The sequence below is a fragment of the Theropithecus gelada genome, chromosome 10 (genome assembly GCF_003255815.1).
Source record: "Theropithecus gelada isolate Dixy chromosome 10, Tgel_1.0, whole genome shotgun sequence".
In the NCBI taxonomy this organism is placed as follows: Eukaryota; Metazoa; Chordata; class Mammalia; order Primates; family Cercopithecidae; genus Theropithecus; species Theropithecus gelada.
This window is the reverse complement of record NC_037678.1, coordinates 27,972,071-27,991,102: the sequence shown is the minus strand read 5'-3', so window position 1 is coordinate 27,991,102 and position 19,032 is coordinate 27,972,071. Positions and strand designations below refer to the sequence as shown.

The 19,032-nt window shown below is 50.9% G+C and overlaps 1 protein-coding gene across 1 annotated transcript in view; it reads left to right on the top strand.

The window, feature by feature from the left end:
* The first annotated feature begins 5,228 nt into the window (after positions 1-5,228).
* Positions 5,229-19,032, top strand: part of LOC112632393 — a 30,092-nt gene continuing 16,288 nt past the window's right edge. Inside the window, exons 1-2 of the mRNA XM_025398103.1 lie at positions 5,229-5,265; positions 6,083-6,100. Coding sequence (XP_025253888.1) covers positions 5,229-5,265; positions 6,083-6,100 — 55 coding nt within the window. The remainder of the gene's footprint in view (positions 5,266-6,082; positions 6,101-19,032) is intronic.

Here is a 19,032-nt window from a genome sequence, read left to right as displayed (position 1 = left end):
AATCTCAGCTCACTGAAAGCTCCACCTCCCAGATTCATGCCTTTCTCCTGCCTCAGCCTCCCAAGTAGCTAGGACTACAGGTTCTCGCCACCATGCCCGGCTAATTTTTTGTATTTTTAGTAGAGACGGGGTTTCACCGTGTTAGCCAGGATGGTCTCGATCTCCTGACCTCTTGATCTGCCCGCCTTGGCCTCCCAAAGTGCTGGGATTACAGGCGTGAGCCCCCACACCCGGCCTCAATGTTTTGTTTATGCCTTCATCCATTGGTGGTTACATAGTTGTGTCCACTTTCTGACCATGGTGAGTACTATTGCTATTAACATTGTGAACACTGTTGCTATTAACATGGAGGTACAAATATTCTGAGACTGTACTTTCAGGGGTAGATTCCCAGAAGTAGAACTGCTGGATCATATGTTGATTCTATATTCAGCAGAACTTCCTGGTGTCCTGCTGGGGCCTGGTTTCTGCCTGGGGCCGGGTTTCTACCTGGGGTGTGGGTATCTACTTGGTTGCTGTTGTTTACCTTGGTCCTAGATACCCTCCTGCGACCTGGTGTGCACCTGGGGCCTATGTCTACCTTGGACCTGTTGTTTCTCTGGGGCCTTGTGCCACCCTGGGTGTCAGCCTGGTTCCTGATACCCACCTGGGGCCTCATAAGCCACCTGGGACCTGCTGGTCACTTGAAGCCTGGCATTCTGGGTCCTGATGTCACCCTGAGGTGTAGGTATCCACTTGGGTCCCAGGTGTCCACCTGGGGCCACAGGTCCAGCTCTGGTCTGAGTGTCTCTGAGTGTCCCTGTGGGACCTGACACTCACCAGGGGCCTAGGCGTTTCTTTGATGCCTGGTGTCCATGTGGAGCATGCCATCCCATGAGGATCGATAATTAGGTGGGGACTGGGTAACCACCTCGGGCCTATTGTCCTCCTGGGGCCTCAGTGTTTACCTGAGTCTGATATCCATCCTGTGCCTGCTGCCTACATCGGGCCTTATGTTCCCCTTGATGCTGGATGATCACCCGAATCCTTGGTATCCTCTATGGGACAACTGTCCACCTATGAGTTTGCATCCAGCCGTGTCCTGGGTGTGACCCTGGTGCTTGATGTACAGCTTGAGACCAGAGGCTTGATGTCCATCTGGGGGCTGGTGTCTACTTGGGGCCTGATGTCTACATGGGGACTGAGCGCTTACCTGGGGTCTGATGTCCATTGGGGCCTCCTGTTCACCTTGGGCCTCATATTTACCTGGGGCCTGGACATCCACTAGGAACCTGGAGTTCAAGTGGAGCCTGGTGTTCCACTGGGGCCTGTGTGTCAATCTGAGACCTGACATACACCAAGACGCCTGATGTCCCAGCTGGGACCTGGTTTTGGCCTGGGACCTGGTATGTACCCGGGGCCTCCTGTCCACCTGGGGCCTGATATTTAACTGGGGCCTGGTGTCCACCTTGGACCTTCCTATGTGCCAAACTGTGACCTAATTTGTCCACTTGGGGCCTGATGTCTATGCAGGGACTGGAGTCCCCTTGGGACCTTGTGTCCACCCCGGACCTGGTGTCAACGTGGTGTCTGATGTCCAGTGTCTTGTTTTGTGGCCTGATGTTTTCCTGGCTCCTTGGTGTCCACTGGGGCCTTATGTCCACCTCGAGGGGGGGTGTTCTCATGCACTGGCCCTTGTCCTGGGGAGAATGGGTGGGGAGTTTCCCTAGCCCTGGCTTTCATCATCCAAGAACTCTCCATCCTACATATTTTATGGGGAGATTACTCTGTTGTATTTGACCAGATAATATGTTACCTTTCGGTTGTAGAGGACTGGTGTTTCCAACTGGGGGCTCAGGATCCACTTGGAGGTTGGGTGTCCGTGTGTAACCTGATGTACCTCTGGATCTGGTTGTCCACATGGGTCTTGGTGTCCACCTGGAGCCTGATGTTTTCCAGGGGCCTGGCTATCCACTTGGGTCTCGATGTTCATCTAGAACTGGGTGTTCACCCAGGGCCTGATAGTCACCTGGAGACTGGTTATGTACCTGGAGCTTCATGTCCACCTGTGGAGTAGGTATCTATGTGGGGCCTATGTGTCAACATAGTGCCAGATGTCCACCTCTGGATTAGATGCCCAAATGGGGCTTGGTGTTTCCTTGGAAACTGATGTCCAGCTGGGGCCTAGATTCTCCACCTGGGGACTGGTGTCTGGGTTGAGTTTTAGTCGAGTCTGAGTCTACTTGGAGTCCAGTGTCTACCTGGAGCCTAATGTGACCCGGGGCCCTCTGTAAACCTGGGGCTTGGTATTTAGGTAGGTCGTGGGCGAACCACCCAGGAGTTGATCTCAGCTGGGGCCTGATCTTTTTCTTGGCACCTTGTGTCCACATGAGCCATGGAAGGCTTGGGTATCAACTTGGGACTGGATACCCAACTGAGGCCTGCGTGTTTCCTGGCGCTTAAGGGCTTCCTGGGACCCAGATTTCCACGTGGGGCCTGATGTCTGGACTTCTGAAGCCTAGGTGTTTACTTGGGACCTAGATGTGCACCTGGGGCTTGATGTTCACTGGGGCTTTATCCATATGGCGCCTGGTGTCCAGTTAGAGTCATATGTCGGCCTGAAGCCTCATGTTTACCTGGGCTCAGGGTGTTCATCAGGGGCCTGGTTTTGACCTGGGAGCTGGGCATTTGCTGATGTCCACCTACGGTTTAGTATCCACCTGGGGCCTGATGAAAACCTGGAGCCTGATGAAATCCTGGGGACTGGCAGTTAGCTAGGGCCTGGGCATTCACCTAGGGCACTGATCTTCAGCTGGGGCCTGGAGTGCTCCTAGGGCCTGGTGTCCACCTGAGACCTGTGTGTCAACCCGGGACTGGATATTCGTCTGGGGTCTCAGTGTCCACCAGGGCCTGATGACTTCCTGGGGTGTACTTGTCCATATGGGACCTGATGACCTCACGTCTGGGGCTGGGAGTTTCCCTGGGGCTTGGGTGTCCAGCTGAGGTCTGATGTTCACCAGGGGCCTACATATCTACCTGGGTGGTGTATTAGCTTCCTGCTGTCTCCCTGTGACCTGGGTGTTTCCCTGGGGCCTGGGTATCAGCTGGGAGCCTGATACCACCAGCAGTCTGGTGTCCGCCTGGAGCCTCATCAGGCTGCCCAGTCTCTGGTGTCCACCTGGGGACTGGGTGTCTACTTGAGACTTTGTGTCCACCTGGTGGCTGCTGTCTACTTTCAGACTGGGTATTCACCTGGGAGCTGATGTAGACCTGGAGCCTGATATCCACCTGAGGCCTGATGTCCATTTGTATCTTCGTCTTGTCCTGGGGCCTGGTGTCTGCCTGGGGCTTGGTGCCCTCCTGGAGACTGAATGTTCACTTTTGGCCTGTGATGGCCAAGCACCAAGAACCTTGTCAGGCGGGCTGACAGATCACGGTCAGAATCTCAGAGGGCCGCCCCTGTCAGAGGTGGAAGGGAGGTCAGAGGACATACCACATGGGCTCCTGTGGAGTCGAGATGCTTAATGGAGCCACATGTCTGGTGACGCTAGGCCAGCCACCCAGGATGGTCATCCCATGTCCTGGCCACACCCTCTCTTCAGCCCATCTGAGGCCGTGCGTGCATCTGGAGTGGACCCAGTGACACCCTTGTGAAGGTGGAGCTCTCTTCGGGTGGGTGGGGGGTGCCCGGCCATCCCCTGAGGTCCCCTCAGGCTGACCCAGCTCTCTGCAAGGTGGGCAGTCCCTGATGTGGAGGGATAAGCTTGTCTCCAGAGCTTGACCTGGCCTTGTGTACCCTGCCGGGTGCCAGCAGAGCTTGTAGCCTCAGCAGTGGTGGTGCCTCCTGGGCACCCACTCAAGGACTTGGGGGCTTCCCAGAGGAGGTGAGATCTGAGCTGAGATGAGGAGGACCCAGGCTGGTGAGGGAGAACCAGGGTCTCAGGGGGCACAGGGAGACAGTTCATAAAGCCACAGGGAGACTTTGGCACAAGAGGGTGAAACCAGCACCCCAGACTCACCCTCAAGCCTGCCAGACTCTAGCCAGGGCAGGGTATGTAGAGTCCAGCCCCACAGGTTGGCGGTTTTTTCTCCCCATGTGCGGAGACGAGAGATTGTAGGAGTAAAGACACAAGTCAAAGAGATAAAAGACAGCTGGGCCTGGGGGACCACCACCACCAAGACGCAGAGACCAGTAGTGGCCCCGAATGCCTGGCTGCACTGATATTTATTGGATACAAGACAAAGGGGCAAGGTAAGGAGTGTGAGCCATCTCCAGTGATTGACAAGGTCACGTGAGTCATGTGTCCACTGGACAGAGGCCCTTCCCTGTTTGGCAGCCGAGGCGGAGAGATAGTGAGAGAGGACACAGCCTACGCCATTATTTCTTCATTTCAGGTTTTTGGTGCTTTCACTGATTTTGCTACTGCTATCTAGAAGGCATAGTGAGGTGTACAGGATGGAACATGAAGGCGGACTAGGAGCATGACCACTGAAGCACAGCATCACAGGGAGACGGTTAGGCCTCCAGATAACTGCGGGCGGGCCTGACCGATGTCAGGTCTCCACAAGAGGTGGAGGAGTAGAGTCTTCTCTGAACTCCTCCAGGGAAAGGGAAACTCCCTTACCCGGTCTGCTAAGTAGCAGGCGTTTTTCCTTGACACTGACGCTACCGCTAGACCATGGTCCGCTTGGCAATGGGCATCTTCCCAGACGCTGGTGTTACCGCTAGACCAAGGAGCCCTTTGGTGGCCCTGCCCGGGCGTAACAGAAGGCTCACACTCTTGTCTTCTGTTCACTTCTCGCTATGTCCCCTCAGCTACTATCTCTGTATGGCCTGGTTTTTCCTAGGTTGTAATTGTAGAGCAACGATTATTATAATATTGGAGGAAAGAGTGATTGCTACACACTAATGATTAATGATATTCATATATAATCCTATTATCTATATTTAGTATAACTATTCTTATTTTATGTATTTTATTATACTGGAACAGCTCGTGCCCTTGATCTCTTGCCTCAGCACCTGGGTGGCTTGCCGCCCACAGGGTAAGAGTGGGGGGCTGGCAGACCCCCTCACTTCTTTGCCATGGACACCCCCATGCCCCTGTCTTCCTCCAGCAGCACAGGAATCCCCAAGGGCCCCCATCAGTCCCAGCTCCTGAACCAAAGGTCTCAAAATGCATGCTCTGCTGGAGGTCCATGCATTGGGGGCATCGGGGGCTCCCACCAGCCCCCTCCCAGGTGTCAGAATGTCAGCAACCTGTGCCTTCCAGCAGGGTCGCCAAGGTGAGTTTCCTTGGATCGAGAACAGGGACAGACGGTGCTGTGCACATCACAACTGAAGGCTGCAGCTCTCCTGTCCCAGAGCACTTCAAGGGCTTCAGGCCTCAGGCAGAGCCTGTCTCCTTGGCTGGTGTGGAAAGCGCTTTAGCCCAGGTCTCAGCCAGTGGTCACCCAGCGGCACAGTCAGAGCCAGGCCTGCCTGGTTCCCTGGACTGGCTCTCTGAGTACAAGGTGGCACCATTAGTGAGTCCCCTTGTACCCCAATCTCTGCCCTCCCAGGCAGTGGCCCGAGCCAGGGCTCCTGAAAAAGAAAACCTGGGAATTCCTTCAATGTCCACCATAGGTATTGATGGGCTCAGAGTACCATGGGGTGTGCCCAAGATGATGAGCCCCTCCCTGCATGTCAGTAACAGGGACACACATCCCTGATGCGTGGGGAGGGAAGAGACTGAGTGTGTGAAGCTGTCTGTCCATGCAGGCCATATGTAGATGGGAGGGGTAAGGATATGGAACCGAGGAAGACAGGACTTGGAGGACTCCAGTCTTACGTGCTAATGTTTTTGCATCGATTGCTCTTCTATAAATAAGACTCACCATTTTTTACAAAGTAATAATGCCATGAGATAACTCTGTAGTTTATCTTGTAATGTGGAACAGTCAGGGCCAATTGGAGAGGAGCATCCCCCTGAGGCTGATGTGTAGCAGGGGCCACTGGAGCCAGGCTCTTTGGCGTATTTGAGGTTTGTTTAGCCAGGCCTGGGGGGCGCTAGCAGGGAGTGCCTCCAGACCTGTTCATGGCCTTTGTCTCCACTCTGGGAAGGGCTCCAAGTGGAGTCAGGTAAGTGGCCCGTGCTTGCCTACTAGGGTTGTTCTGAACACAGGCAGCCGGGCTCCCTGGCAAGCTCACCTGTGAGCAGCTCTGACGTCAGTGGACAGTGTTCCCAGTGAGTCTGTGGTCAGTCCTTATGCCCAGCCTTGATTTTCCTTCCGCGGTCAAGTTAGGCTTTGTCGTTGGTACTTGCTGTACCTCCAGGTGCTGAGCAAGCTGCGCTTGGCCTCCCTGGCCCCATGGCCGCACAAAGCTAATTTTCCCCTATGTATCCCATCCCACTGCCCCTGCCAACACCAGGGCACAGAGGAGTTGGCCCATGGGTTTCTTGAAACTCTGCATTTTATTTCTGATGATAAAATGAAGGCGTGCTTTGGTAGACAGCATGGTGGATAGGGGAAAGAATAAAGGAGACAATAACTTGGCCTGACATCCCAGCATCCAGGCCAGGGACCTAGAGGGGAGATTCAGGCATATTTCCCTCCATTGTCTTCTCTGCAGGAGTGACACAGGTGTGCACACACACATCATGTGGACACGTGCAGATACAGCCCGCCCACGGGTGCACAAGCACGAACTTGTGTGGGATATTTGCCCTGCCCCACAGTGTGTGTGAGGCATGTGCACTCCACCGCCCTTTGTGGAAGGCGTGTTCACAGCTGTGCACATACCTGAGGCCACTCTATCACTGCAGGCCCCTGTGCGTTTCCTGGGAGACACGTTCCCATTTCATTAAGAATTCTCTGTGATGGATCTACTCCAGGTCCTGCCTCACCGTCCCTGGCCACACAGCAACTCACAGCCAGTGCTCTCCTCACAGGGGTCTGAACGGCAAGGAGTGAGCCCCAGGGTGATCCAGGACAAGTGGCAGTGACAGGGTGAGTTCCCAGGACACTGGGCAGGCTGTGTGTGGCTCCCGGCTCTCAGCGGATTCAGAGATCCCAGGAAAAGCCATGAGATGCCTCCTGCATGTGTCCCGCCAGCAACTTGTGGGATGGGTGGGATCAAAAGTGACAGCAACCACAGACACCCATTCCCCCAAAAAAACAGGGTTGGGGGCTCTGGGTGATGTCCTGGAGGGGCAGGAGCTGGGAGGGAGGCCTGGGGCACCAAGGGCGTCTCATCAAATGGGCTCTGTCCCAGCCACAGTGCTGTCTCTCCCCGAGCCCTGCATGGCCTCCTAGCCCATAGGTGAAGACACAGCCTCAGCTCCCTGCACGCAGCAGGCCCACCTATCCGTCCATCTGTTCACACCAGGAAGCCCAGACGGGTGGACGGCCTCTGTCGTGGCAGTGCCACATTGCTGGAGGCATCCTCCAAGAGTCACCCAGCCCCACAGACACTGATGGAGGACAGCAATGGCGCTTCGTGACAGTGACCACCATTCACTGAGCGCTCAGCAGGGGTGGCTGTCAGGGTCAGCCTCCACCACGTCACTGTGGGAACAGCCCCCAGGACCCACTAACCCATTTTGTACATCAGGAGGAAAGCCAGGGAGCACGGTGCACTCTCCAGCTACCGTGGGGCCAGCACTGTCCAGCCACCTTGGGCCAGTGAAATGGGAAAAGTTCGCTTGTCACCCTTGCAGGGTGTGCGACAAGGGGAGTGGCTCACTTCTTCAGTGCCCCACTGCCCGAACCTCTAGGGGAGCTTACAGACGGCCAGGCTCTGGGGCTCCGACACCACAGCAGTCTCTAGGGGTGAATTTTTACAACTGAAGCCCCAGTGGGCCTGTGTTATGGGGGTTCTTTTAGTTTGCCGTCTATAGGGCGGCTTGTGTTAGTCACAGGGCTTTTTGTTTCCTGGGGTTCTTCCCTTGGTGTACCAGAAGACTCAGATCACATGTGGTGTTGGAGAATGAGTGCAAGGTTTTATTGAGTGGAAGCCAGAAGGGGGTGGAGTGGGAAGATTTTCCCTGGAGTGGAGCTGCTGAGCGGCCGGGCTCTCCTCTGACTGCCTAGCCATACTCCGCGTGGTTCTCCCAGTCGGTGGCCTGCCAGCATGCCGGTGCCTATCAGTGTGTTTATCTCAACGTCCAGCCGCCTGTGTGTGCTTCCGCTGATGTGCTCCTCTCTACATCCAGCTGCCTGTGTCTGCCTGCTAGAGTCTCAGGGATTTTTATAGGCACAGGAAGGAGGGGTGTGGCAGGCCAGGTTGGTCACGCAAAATGCAACGTCTGGGCAGGATGTGCTTGTCCTCACTTAGGTCCATGGGGTTGGAGCCCTAGCCAGGGACCACACTCTCCTCTACCCAGCACTTCCCTTCCCCGCTTCTGTATCATTTAAATGGACCATGTTTTTCCCATCCTGGCACTTCCCTTCGGTATCAATAGCACACTCTCCAGCCACGGTGGGGTCAGCAAACTCTGCAGCCACGTGGGGCCAGCAGCAGCTAGGCTCCAACTCAGGTCTGCACCAGATCTTCATTCTTAAACCCCTTGTCTCCACCTGTCCATGTCCCAGTTTCCCAAGCCTTGACTCCCAATGTCCCAGTCTCCTTTAGGTCTCAGTTTCCCTGTTCCAGGCCTCAGCCTCCCCTGAGTCCCTGCCTAACCCAATTCCTACCTCCCATATCCCTTCCCCAGGTCTCTGCTACCACGGCTCACCCAGCTGCACCCCCACCCCACATGTCTCCTGGGACTCAGGAGGCCACTCATGAGCGAAGCCTGGTGGCATATGCCTGTAAATCTCGCTCTGAGCACACCCCCATGGCTGTGGCTGCCAATTTCACTGTGCATATTAAATGCCATTAAGATGGATGGGATTGGTTTTCGGTGTCCAGAGGACGGCAGCACATGGAGAAACAGCCGCCCTGAAGGGCCTCTCCCCGAGCTCTGGCTCCCTTGGTGGGAGGGGCTGGGGACCTGGGATCCATTTAGGGTGTGGTTGGGGGAGAAAGCAGGAGGCAGATAGGACCCTCCCCATACCCTCTCCTGAGATGCCCTTAGGGCTGGGAATGGGAGCTACTTGGTGGGGGAACCTAGCAGAGGGGTTTCCTGTCCCTGGGCTGTGGCCATGCCGAGGATCCTCCTGCTGCTGTCTCAGCCTCTGCTCACTGTGTGACCTTACACAGCAGCTCAGCCTCTCTGAGCCACTCTTGTCGTCTTTAGCCACTAGCCACCAGAGTCCCCTGGGAGCCGCTGGCCGAGGCAAGGCTGGGCAGGGAGTTGACACAGGCTCTCACTCCTTCAGATGCCCTCAAATGGGATTCAACCTTGTCTTGGCTCCTGAGACCTCCCAGCCTGGGCTCTGAGGGTCTGTCCAGACCTGCAGGTAGGCAGCGGCCTGGGCCATCCCCGAAGATGGCTGGGCCTGCGGGACAGAGGTCGCCGGCGGAGGGCAGCAGAGGGCCGTAGAACTGAGCAGCTGGCGCTCACCAGGCCGGGATGTGGCCACCCTGCAGGCAAGCAGCTCTGCCTCTGACCTGGGCCTTGTCCTACCCCAGGACACCCCAGACCCTGGCTTGGCTGCGGGAGGGAGGCCAGACCTCACCTGTCTCCCTCCTGACACCTGCTCAGCCACTACCCTGGGCCACTGCCCTCCAGGCTTCTCCTGCCACCCACCCCAGCACCAGGCCCCCTGATGCCCTTCTTCCCTCCCAACGGTCCCTCCTAGACACCATCCTCGCCCAGCCAAGATGCCAGCACCGGATCTCCCCAAAACACTGGGTCCTGGAGGACAGGGTGAGACTCCAGCACCTTCCAAGTGGCACTCATGATGAACAATCCCAGGGGCCATGCACCCTGGACCCACCTACCCCAACGCAGAGACCCCCACCGCAGGCCTTCAGCCATGAGTATGGACACACAAGCCTCCCAGGGTGTGGGCAAAGGGTTGACACTGGCCCATAGTGTGAGCACCACATCACAGGGCGAGACGGAGACTCGGCCCCCAGGGCAGCAGCCAGTGTTGACCTCAGGCTGGGTCAGGGTCTGGCCACGCTGAACCAGGTCTAAGCATCTTCAGAGGCCAGCCTCTCCCTGTGGGGTCCCCATGGGCTGGGCCCACCTCAATCAAGCCCAGCACCTTGAGGGTCCCAGAGCGCTGTGGTCTGGGCCACTCACTAGTGGTACCTTTGTATCCTCTGGTGACAGGAAGCTCCCCTTCTGGTCAGCCGAGTCTGTCAGCTCCTTCTGCCCTGAGGTGAGGCTTCTATGACTGTGAGGCCCATGGTCCTGGCTCCAACCTAGCACTCCTTGGGACCTGCTCCCATGCCGGGCTCCTTGCCAGGCCCACACACGCAACCCAGCTAACACCAGCCCCACCTTGTCCTGCCCTCCACTCTCCTTCACTGGTCCCCTCTGCATTCTCCTTCCACCTGCTCATGAAAAACGTCCCGCACATGAGCACCCATCTCCACACCTGCTCACCAGGCCTGCCTGCGCCTGACCCTCTCCCGAGGGCTGCAGGCTGGTTGGCTCGGCTCATTGGCACAGACTTGTGTCTGCCACAACAGCTAGTGAGGAATGAGCAGACCATGGGCTAGCCAGGTCTCCGCAGCCTGCCCTGGGCACCGTGGTGCTCCAGGGTAGGGCAGTGAGGGAGGAGCTGCAGATGGCTGACAGCTGGCTGGGGTAGAACACACCTATTGGGGCTGCCCAGAGCGTCGGTGGGCCCGTTGGCTGGGGGAGCCCCGAGGAATAGAGCTGAGCCCTGGGCAAGCAGCACCTGAAACCCACCCCACCAGGTGCTCTCCAGCCCACCACACCCCACCCCACCCCGCCGCATTCCGGCCAGCCTGGGAGCTGAGTGCTAGTCACTCAGGGTTAATGTCCATCTTGCATTGGGGGTGGTCAGCTTGCCTTTCGATGTTGATGGAAAGAGATGGCGGGAGCGCCTGGTGGGGTCTACCTGACTGCAGCCTTTGTCTTCCTCTGGATGCCTCCCTTTGGGAAGCCCTGTGAGAAAGAGGCCCGAGTGCGCCAAGGAGAACCCCACATTTCCCAGAGGAAGTTGGGCTGGGGTTAGCACTGACCCCTAACCTGGAGCCCTGGGACAGACATTGGAGGTTTCCATGTGTAAAGACAAGAGGCCCCTGGGAGGCAGAGGAGGAGGGCTGGGAGGTCCTGAGGCAAGCCGTTCCTTGGGCCACACCTCAGCACTTGGCTTCCCCCCTCAGTTGCCAAGAAAATGCCATCTCCCTTGGTAGAAGGCAGCACGTGGGGCTCCCAGTTAGGTGTGGGGTTTGGCAGGTTTCTGGGTCCTCAAGTCCCAAGTCCTGGTGTGGCGAATGCGCCCCAGAGCTCGGCTGCCGGTGAAAAACCTGTCTTCCCAGTCATCTGCAGCCAGCTTGCCTCAGGGATAATTGGCTCCCTGCAGCTCCTGCCAGGCCCCTTGCCTCCAGAGGAAGCTGTTGGGGAACAGGCTGGGCGGCACAGGCCCCAGAACAATCTCGCTTATGTCAGAGCCTCAGATATGCCCAGTGGCCCCTGCAGTCCCAGCGACAGCCACCAGGGAGGCCCATCCTGAAAGGCAGATGGTGGGAGGAGGCGGTGCTTCCTGGAGGCCATCGTGCCCCGGGAGAATGGTTTATTCTCAACCTTGATGTTTAGGTCTATACACTGGGAAGACAGAAGCTGCATACCCTGCTGACAGATTTCTTAAACAGATCACAAAGAGCCCTAGTTTTAAGGGAAGAAATTGATAAATTAGACTGTATTCAAATTAAGAATTTCTGTTATTAAGAGATACCACTAAGAAAGTGACAAGGCAAGTTGCAGAGTGGGAACAGATCTATGAACACATAGAACTGACAGAGAGCTCACATTCAGAATATATAAAGAAGTCTTAAAAACCACTAAGAGAGGGCTGGGCTTGGTGGCTCACACCTGTAATCCCAGCACTTTGGAAGGCCAAGGCGGGCGGATCACGAGGTCAGGAGATCGAGACCATCCTGACTACCACGGTGAAACCCCATCTCTACTAAAAATAGAAGAAATTAACTGGGCGTGGTGGCAGGTGCCTGTAGTCCCAGCTACTCAGGAGGCTGAGACAGGAGAATGGTATGAACCCGGGAGGCAGAGCTTGCAGTGAGCCGAGATCGCGCCACTGCACTCCAGCCTGGGGACAGAGCGAGACTGTCTCAAAAAAACAAAAAACAAACAAAAAAAAACTAAGAGAAAAATGAGTAAGTAAAAGACATAAACATGTGTTTTATAGAAGCAAATATTTGAATGTGTTCAACTTTCTTAATATTCATGCAAATGCAAATGAACATCACTGCAAGATAACACATCCTCCAAAACGGCTAAAATTTATAAGACTGAGAACACCAAGTGTTGGAGAGAATCTGGAGCAACAATAACTCTCATCTACTGCTGGAGGGGATACTGTGTTTGGCATTGAATACTTAAGTTCTAAACAGCACATTTAGGACTCAGGTATTTCGCTCTTAGGGTAACAGAAACACGTGCACAGCTGCATCAAAAGACATGTATAGAAGTGTGTGAGGCATCATTCTTTCTAATTGGAAAAATATTTTGAAACAAAACCCAAATATGACTTCTTTTTTCCAGGTTGGAAGCTGTCACTCCTGTCCTCACAACAACAACAGAAAACATCTTGAACAAACTGAAAATTAACTTTTCTTAGATCCATCAGAGACTTGAGGTTAACAGGGCAAACCATTGTTCCCCAAATTGGACAGGCAGTGAGTCCCAGCCTAACAGGATCGGACGATGGCCACTGGAGCCAGAACCACAGTGGGAAGACTGAAATGTAAATGACAAACTGCTGGAGGCTCCGTGTACGTAAACTTGAGAATTAAGAATTAAGGGAGCCCAGTCTTAGGGGGCCCTACACTTTCATGAACCTCCAACAGCTCTGCCAGAGGCTCTTGCAAACATCAGAGAAAAATTCCCTCCCGCTTCCCACAGGGAAGGGGAAAAGTAGCTACTTTGAAATAGACCCAGGGCGTTCCATTCTCCTTAGCAGAAGCCTGTCCCAGGGAGACCATTTCACCAGAGTCTAACCACCTTGGGCTTTACCAGGCTTAACACGTTAGAATAAGAATAAAAATTACATCAAACTTTTCTTCAGAACCCATGCAAGCAAGCAAGAAAACTCCACCAACCTAAAATTCTGTATCCAGCAAAATTATCCTTCCAAAGTGAAGAGAAATAAAAACTGTCTCAGACAAACACAAATTTACGGTTAGTAGATCTGTCAAAATGTTAAAAGAAGTTATCCAGAGAGAAGAAAATGATGCAGGCTAGAAACTTGGATCTACATAAAGAAAAAAAGGTTTTAGAGAAGGAAGAAAGGAGCTTCCTGGCTCCCTCCTTCATGGGGCACTGGTGCCATGCCCAGCACCCAGATGCCCCTACCCAGTGCCGAATAAAAACACAGAGCACCATTAATTGCTGGTTCTAAAAGGAAGAGTGGAAGACTTTTGTGTTCTCAACCCACAGCTGCTACTGCCACTTAAAGACACTGCAGTGAACATTGCAAGTTCTCTGGCTCATGGAGGAATCTATTCCAAATATTCTGGGGAAAACTGTAAATTAAATAAAAATATGGTGAAAGCTGTCTTCCCTGAGCTTTTTAGATGTTAATAATGCACCTTATTGGGTGGGCATGATGGCTCACACCTGTAATCTCAGCACTTTGGGAGGCCAAGGTTGACGGATCACGAGGTCGGGAGGTGGAGACCAGCCTGGCCAACATGGTGAAACTCCATCTCTACTAAAAATACAGAAATTAGCTGAGTGTGGTGGCATGTGCCTGTAATCCCAGCTACTCGGGAAGCTGAGGCAGGAGAATCACTTGAACCCAGGAGGCAGAGGGTTGCCATGAACTGAGATGGTGCCACCGCACTCCAGCCTGGCAACAGGGCAAGACTCCTCTCAAAACAACAACAACAAAAAAAAACCCCAAAAATGGGCACCTATTTTTCACCATATACAAAAATTAACCCAGGTTGGATTAAAGATTTAAATTTAAGACCTCAAACTACAATAATCCTATAAGAAAAACTTCAAAAGTACCATTCTGGATATGGGCTATGGGAAATAATTCATGACTAAGTCTTCAAAAGAAATTGCAACAAAAACAAAAGTTGACAAGTGGGACCTAATTAAACTAAAGAGCCACCACACAGCAAAAGAAACCATCAACAGAGTAAACAGACAACCTACAGAATGGGGGGAATTATTCACAAACCACCATACAACAAGGGCTAATATCCAGAATTTATATGGAACTTAATTCCACAAGCAAAAAACAGCCCCATTTAAAAATGGACAAAAGATACAAACACTTCTCAAAAGAAGACATACATGCAGCCAACAAACATATGAAAAAATGCTCATCGTCACTAATCATGAGAGAGATGCTAATCAAAACTACAATGAGATATTATCTCACACCATTCAGAATGGCGATTTTTTAAAAGTTAGATGAGGTGCAGTGGCTCACACCTGTAATCCCAGCACTTTGGGAGACTGAGGCAGGTGGATCACGAGGCCAGGAGATCAAGACCATCCTGGCTAACACGGTGAAACCCCATCTGTACTAAAAATACAAAAAGTTAGCCGGGTGCAGTGGCAGGCACCTGTAGTCCCAGCTACTCGGGAGGCTGAGGCAGGAGAACCCCGGAGGTGGAGCTTGCAGTGAGCCGAGATTGCCCCACTGCTCTCCAGCCTGGGCGACAGAGCAAAACTCCGTCTCAGAGAAAAAAAAAGTCAAAAAATAGTAGATATTGGCAAGTTTAAGGAAAAAAGGGAATGCTTATATACTGTTGGTGGGAATGTAAGTTAGTTCAGTCACTGTGGGAAGCAGTTCGGAGATTTCTCAAAGGACATAGAACTAACATTCAGCTCAGCAATCCCATTACTGACTATGTATCCAAAAGAAAACAAATTATTCTACCAAAAAGACATGTGCACTCCTATGTTTATTGCAACTCTGTTCACAATAGCAAAGACATGGTATCAACCTAGGTGCCCATCAACAGTGGACTGGATTAAAATGTGGTACATATAGACCATGGAATACTATGCAGCTACAAAAGAATGAAATTATGTTCTTTGAGGGAAAATGGCTAGAGCTGAAAGCCACTAAGTGAACTAATGTAGTAACAGAAAACAAACACCTCATGTTCTTTTTTTTTTTTTTTTTTTTTTTTTTTTTTTTTTTTTTGAGACGGAGTCTTGCTCTGTCGCCCAGGCTGCAGTGCAGTGACCGGATCGCAGCTCACTGCAAGCTCCGCCTCCCGGGTTCACGCCATTCTCCTGCCTCAGCCTCCCGAGTAGCTGGGACTACAGGCGCCCGCCACCTCGCCCGGCTAGTTTTTCGTATTTTTAGTAGAGACGGGGTTTCACCGTGTTAGCCAGGATGGTCTCGATCTCCTGACCTCGTGATCCGCCCGTCTCGGCCTCCCAAAGTGCTGGGATTACAGGCTTGAGTCACCGCGCCCAGCCTCATGTTCTTATAAGTAGGAGCTAAACTCTGAGTACCCATGGACATGAAGATGGTAACGATAGACACTAGGACTGCTGGGAGTGGGAGGGAGGAAGGAAAAGGTTGAAAAACTGCTGAGTACTGTGTTCAGTACCTGGGTGTTGAGATCTTTCATACCCCAAACCTCAGCAGCACACAATATAGCCAGGTAACTAACTTGCACATGTACACCCTGAATCTAACATAAAAGTTGAAAAACAGAGTGGAATCTCTGTTTGTTCTCAACATATCAGTTGTGCCCCTCTTCAATTTGAAATTCTCACTATTGACTATATTTGGGGATACCCTATTTCCCATCTCATAACTTATTTTAAGAAGCACAGAATAATAATGTGTGGACTTGGGATTCAGTTTTTGAAATAAAACACTGAGCCGCCAATGACCTTCCTGTACATGTAAAAGCACAGGTGTCTTCATGGCAGCAGTTGGACCTCACAAGGTGGATTGTGCCTTCACCCTGGAACGTTTATGATGCCATATCACCATGGTGATGGGATTATGGATCTCTTGCCCTTGGTCTTAAGTGCCACTGTCTGTGCTGAGTTTTTCGAAGGTCAGAGCAGATTGAACCTTTTTGCTTTGATTTTTCCTGATTTTGATTTTTCCTATGGGGAACCTGTGTTCCTGCATTCGAGGTATGTTCGTACTGGCCTGTCAAATGCTGTCTTTTCAAATTACTAGTTAATATTTTCAAAATATGTTACTTTAAAAATCCTCTGTATTTGTCATATGCAGTTATAAGTATGTTTTGTGGTTATGTTTTATTCCTCACTTTCTATATTTGATTCTTGTATCAAGCAGGGTACCTTTGAACTTTTTCTTCATTTAAAAAAATGTGTCATTTCCTTTTACATCCTGCACCCTTCAATGCTCCCCATCCCAAATTAAGTTATTCCTGTGGGGAGAATATAAAATAAAAACCTATTTTAATGTAGTTTTTAACTTAATTAAGAACCTATGAAATCATCCCTTTCAAAAAGTTTGGAACAAAGTCACAGTCGTATGAATGGGTTTGAGGCTTTTCACACAATAAAATGTACCTATTTTTCTTTTTAACATGTTTTTCCTTCTTTTTTTATGAAATGTGTATTTAATAAATTTGTAGTAAGTCATTTCCGTTCACATATTAATTTTAAAAAGTAGTAGGAATGTGTATTGTCTATATGTGAAATAAAACACACATTTATTTTGTCCTTTGGGAGTTATCCAAAATCACAGAACTGTCAATTACAGTCAATCACCCAACCTACTCACCTTTCCAGAGTAATCTTAGTCAAATATTTTTTTGTGTCCCAATGAAATGCAGTATTTCAACTCAGAAAGATAAATAGAATGAATTGGTAGAGACCGTTAACTAAGAACATACAGTTTTATTTATACTGAGAAACAAGTAGATCATGTATGTATATATGAAGATAAAAATTAAAGGGATAATTGTATAAGTTTGCATGTAGAGAGCTTTGAAAACCTGTTTACGGCCGGGCGCGGTGGCTCAAGCCTGTAATCCCAGCACTTTGGGAGGCCGAGACGGGCGGATCACGAGGTCAGGAGATCGAGACCATCCTGGCTAACACGGTGAAACCCCGTCTCTACTAAAAAATACAAAAACTAGCCGGGCGAAGTGGCGGGCGCCTGTGGTCCCAGCTACTCGGGAGGCTGAGGCAGGAGAATGGCGTGAACCCGGGAGGCGGAGCTTGCAGTGAGCTGAGATCCGGCCACCGCACTCCAGCCTGGGCGACAGAGCCAGACTCAGTCTCAAAAAAAAAAAAAAAAGAAAACCTGTTTACTTGTTAATGCTGTTTGGATGGATTTTATGACTTAGTTCTACCAATCCGTCATCCAGAGCTCTCTCAAGGAGCTCAGTGCTCATCAGTTCCATGACTTGGAAACTGTCTAAGTTTAGAGGCACTTGTATGTGTTAGTAAATAAGGCAAGGTGATATTGTTTAGTACAGAAGACTGAATAGATAAGCTGCTCCACCCATACACTGGTGTTCATTTCATGGTCATCTCATCTGTTGACCATGGATGTAAAACACTTATCTTCAGTGACCTTCCTGTGCATGTAAAAGCACAAGTGTCTGCATGGCAGCAGTTGGACCTCACAAGGTGGATTGTGCCTTCACCCTGGAATGTCTATGATGCCTTATCACTATGATGGGATTAGGGATCTCTTGCCCTTGGTCGTAAGTGCCACTGTCTGTGCTGAGTTTTTCGAAGGTCAGAGCAGATTGAACCTTTTTGCTTTAATTTTCCCTGATTTTGATTTTTCTTATGGGGAACCTGTGTTCCTGCATTCGAGGTATGTTCATATTGACCTGTCAAATGCTGTCTTTTCAAATTACTAGTTAATATTTTCAAACTATGTTATTTAAAAAATTAACCTCTGTATTTTCCATATGCAGCTATAAACATGTTTCATGGTTATGTTTTATTCCTCAATTTATATATTTGATTCTTGTATCAAGCAGGGTACCTTTGAAATTTTTCTACATTTAAAGTATATGTATATATGTGTGTGTGTGTGTGTGTTTGTGTGTGTGTATATATATATATATATATTTTTTTTTTTTTTTTTTTTGAGACAGAGCCTCCCTCTGTCACCCAGGCTGGAGCACAGTGGCGTGATCTCGGCTCACTGCAAGCTCCACCTCCCGGGTTCCTGCCATTCTCCTGCCTCAGCCTCCCGAGTAGCTGGGACTACAGGCGCCCGCCACCACGCCTGGCTAATTTTTTGTATTTTTTTAGTAGAGACGGGGTTTCACCGTGTTAGCCAGGTTGGTCTCGATCTCCTGACCTCGTGATCCGCCCGCCTCAGCCTCCCAAAGTGCTGGGATTATAGGCTTGAGCCACCGCACCCGGCCTAAAATATATATATTATTTCCTTTTACATCCTGCATCCTTCAACGTTCCCCTGCGTCCAAATTAAGTTATTCCCTTGGAGAGAATATGGCAAAGTCTATTTTAATGTAGTTTTTAACCTAATTAAGAACCTACGAAATCATTACTTTCAAAAAGTTTGGAGCAAAGCCACAGTAGTACGGATGGGTTTGAGGCTTTTCACACAATAAAATGTACCTATCTTTGTTTTTAACGTGTTTTTTCTTTTTTTGTGAAATGTGTATTTAGTTTAATAAATTTGTAGTATGTCATTTCCATTCACATATTACTTTTTTAAAAAGAAATAAGAATGTGTATTATCTATGTGTGAAATAAAACATTTATTTTTTATGCTTTGGGAGTTATCCAAAATCATAGAATTGTCAATTACAGTCAGGAGCTCAGTGCTCGAGGCACTTGTATGTGTTAGTAAATAAGGCAAGATGATATTGTTTCACAGGTTTTAGTGCAGAAGACTGAATAGATAAGCTGCTCCACCCAGTACACTTGTGTTCATTTCATGGTCATCTCATCTGTTGACCATGGATGTAAAACACTTATCTTCAGTGACCTTCCTGTGCATGTAAAAGCACAGCTGTCTGCA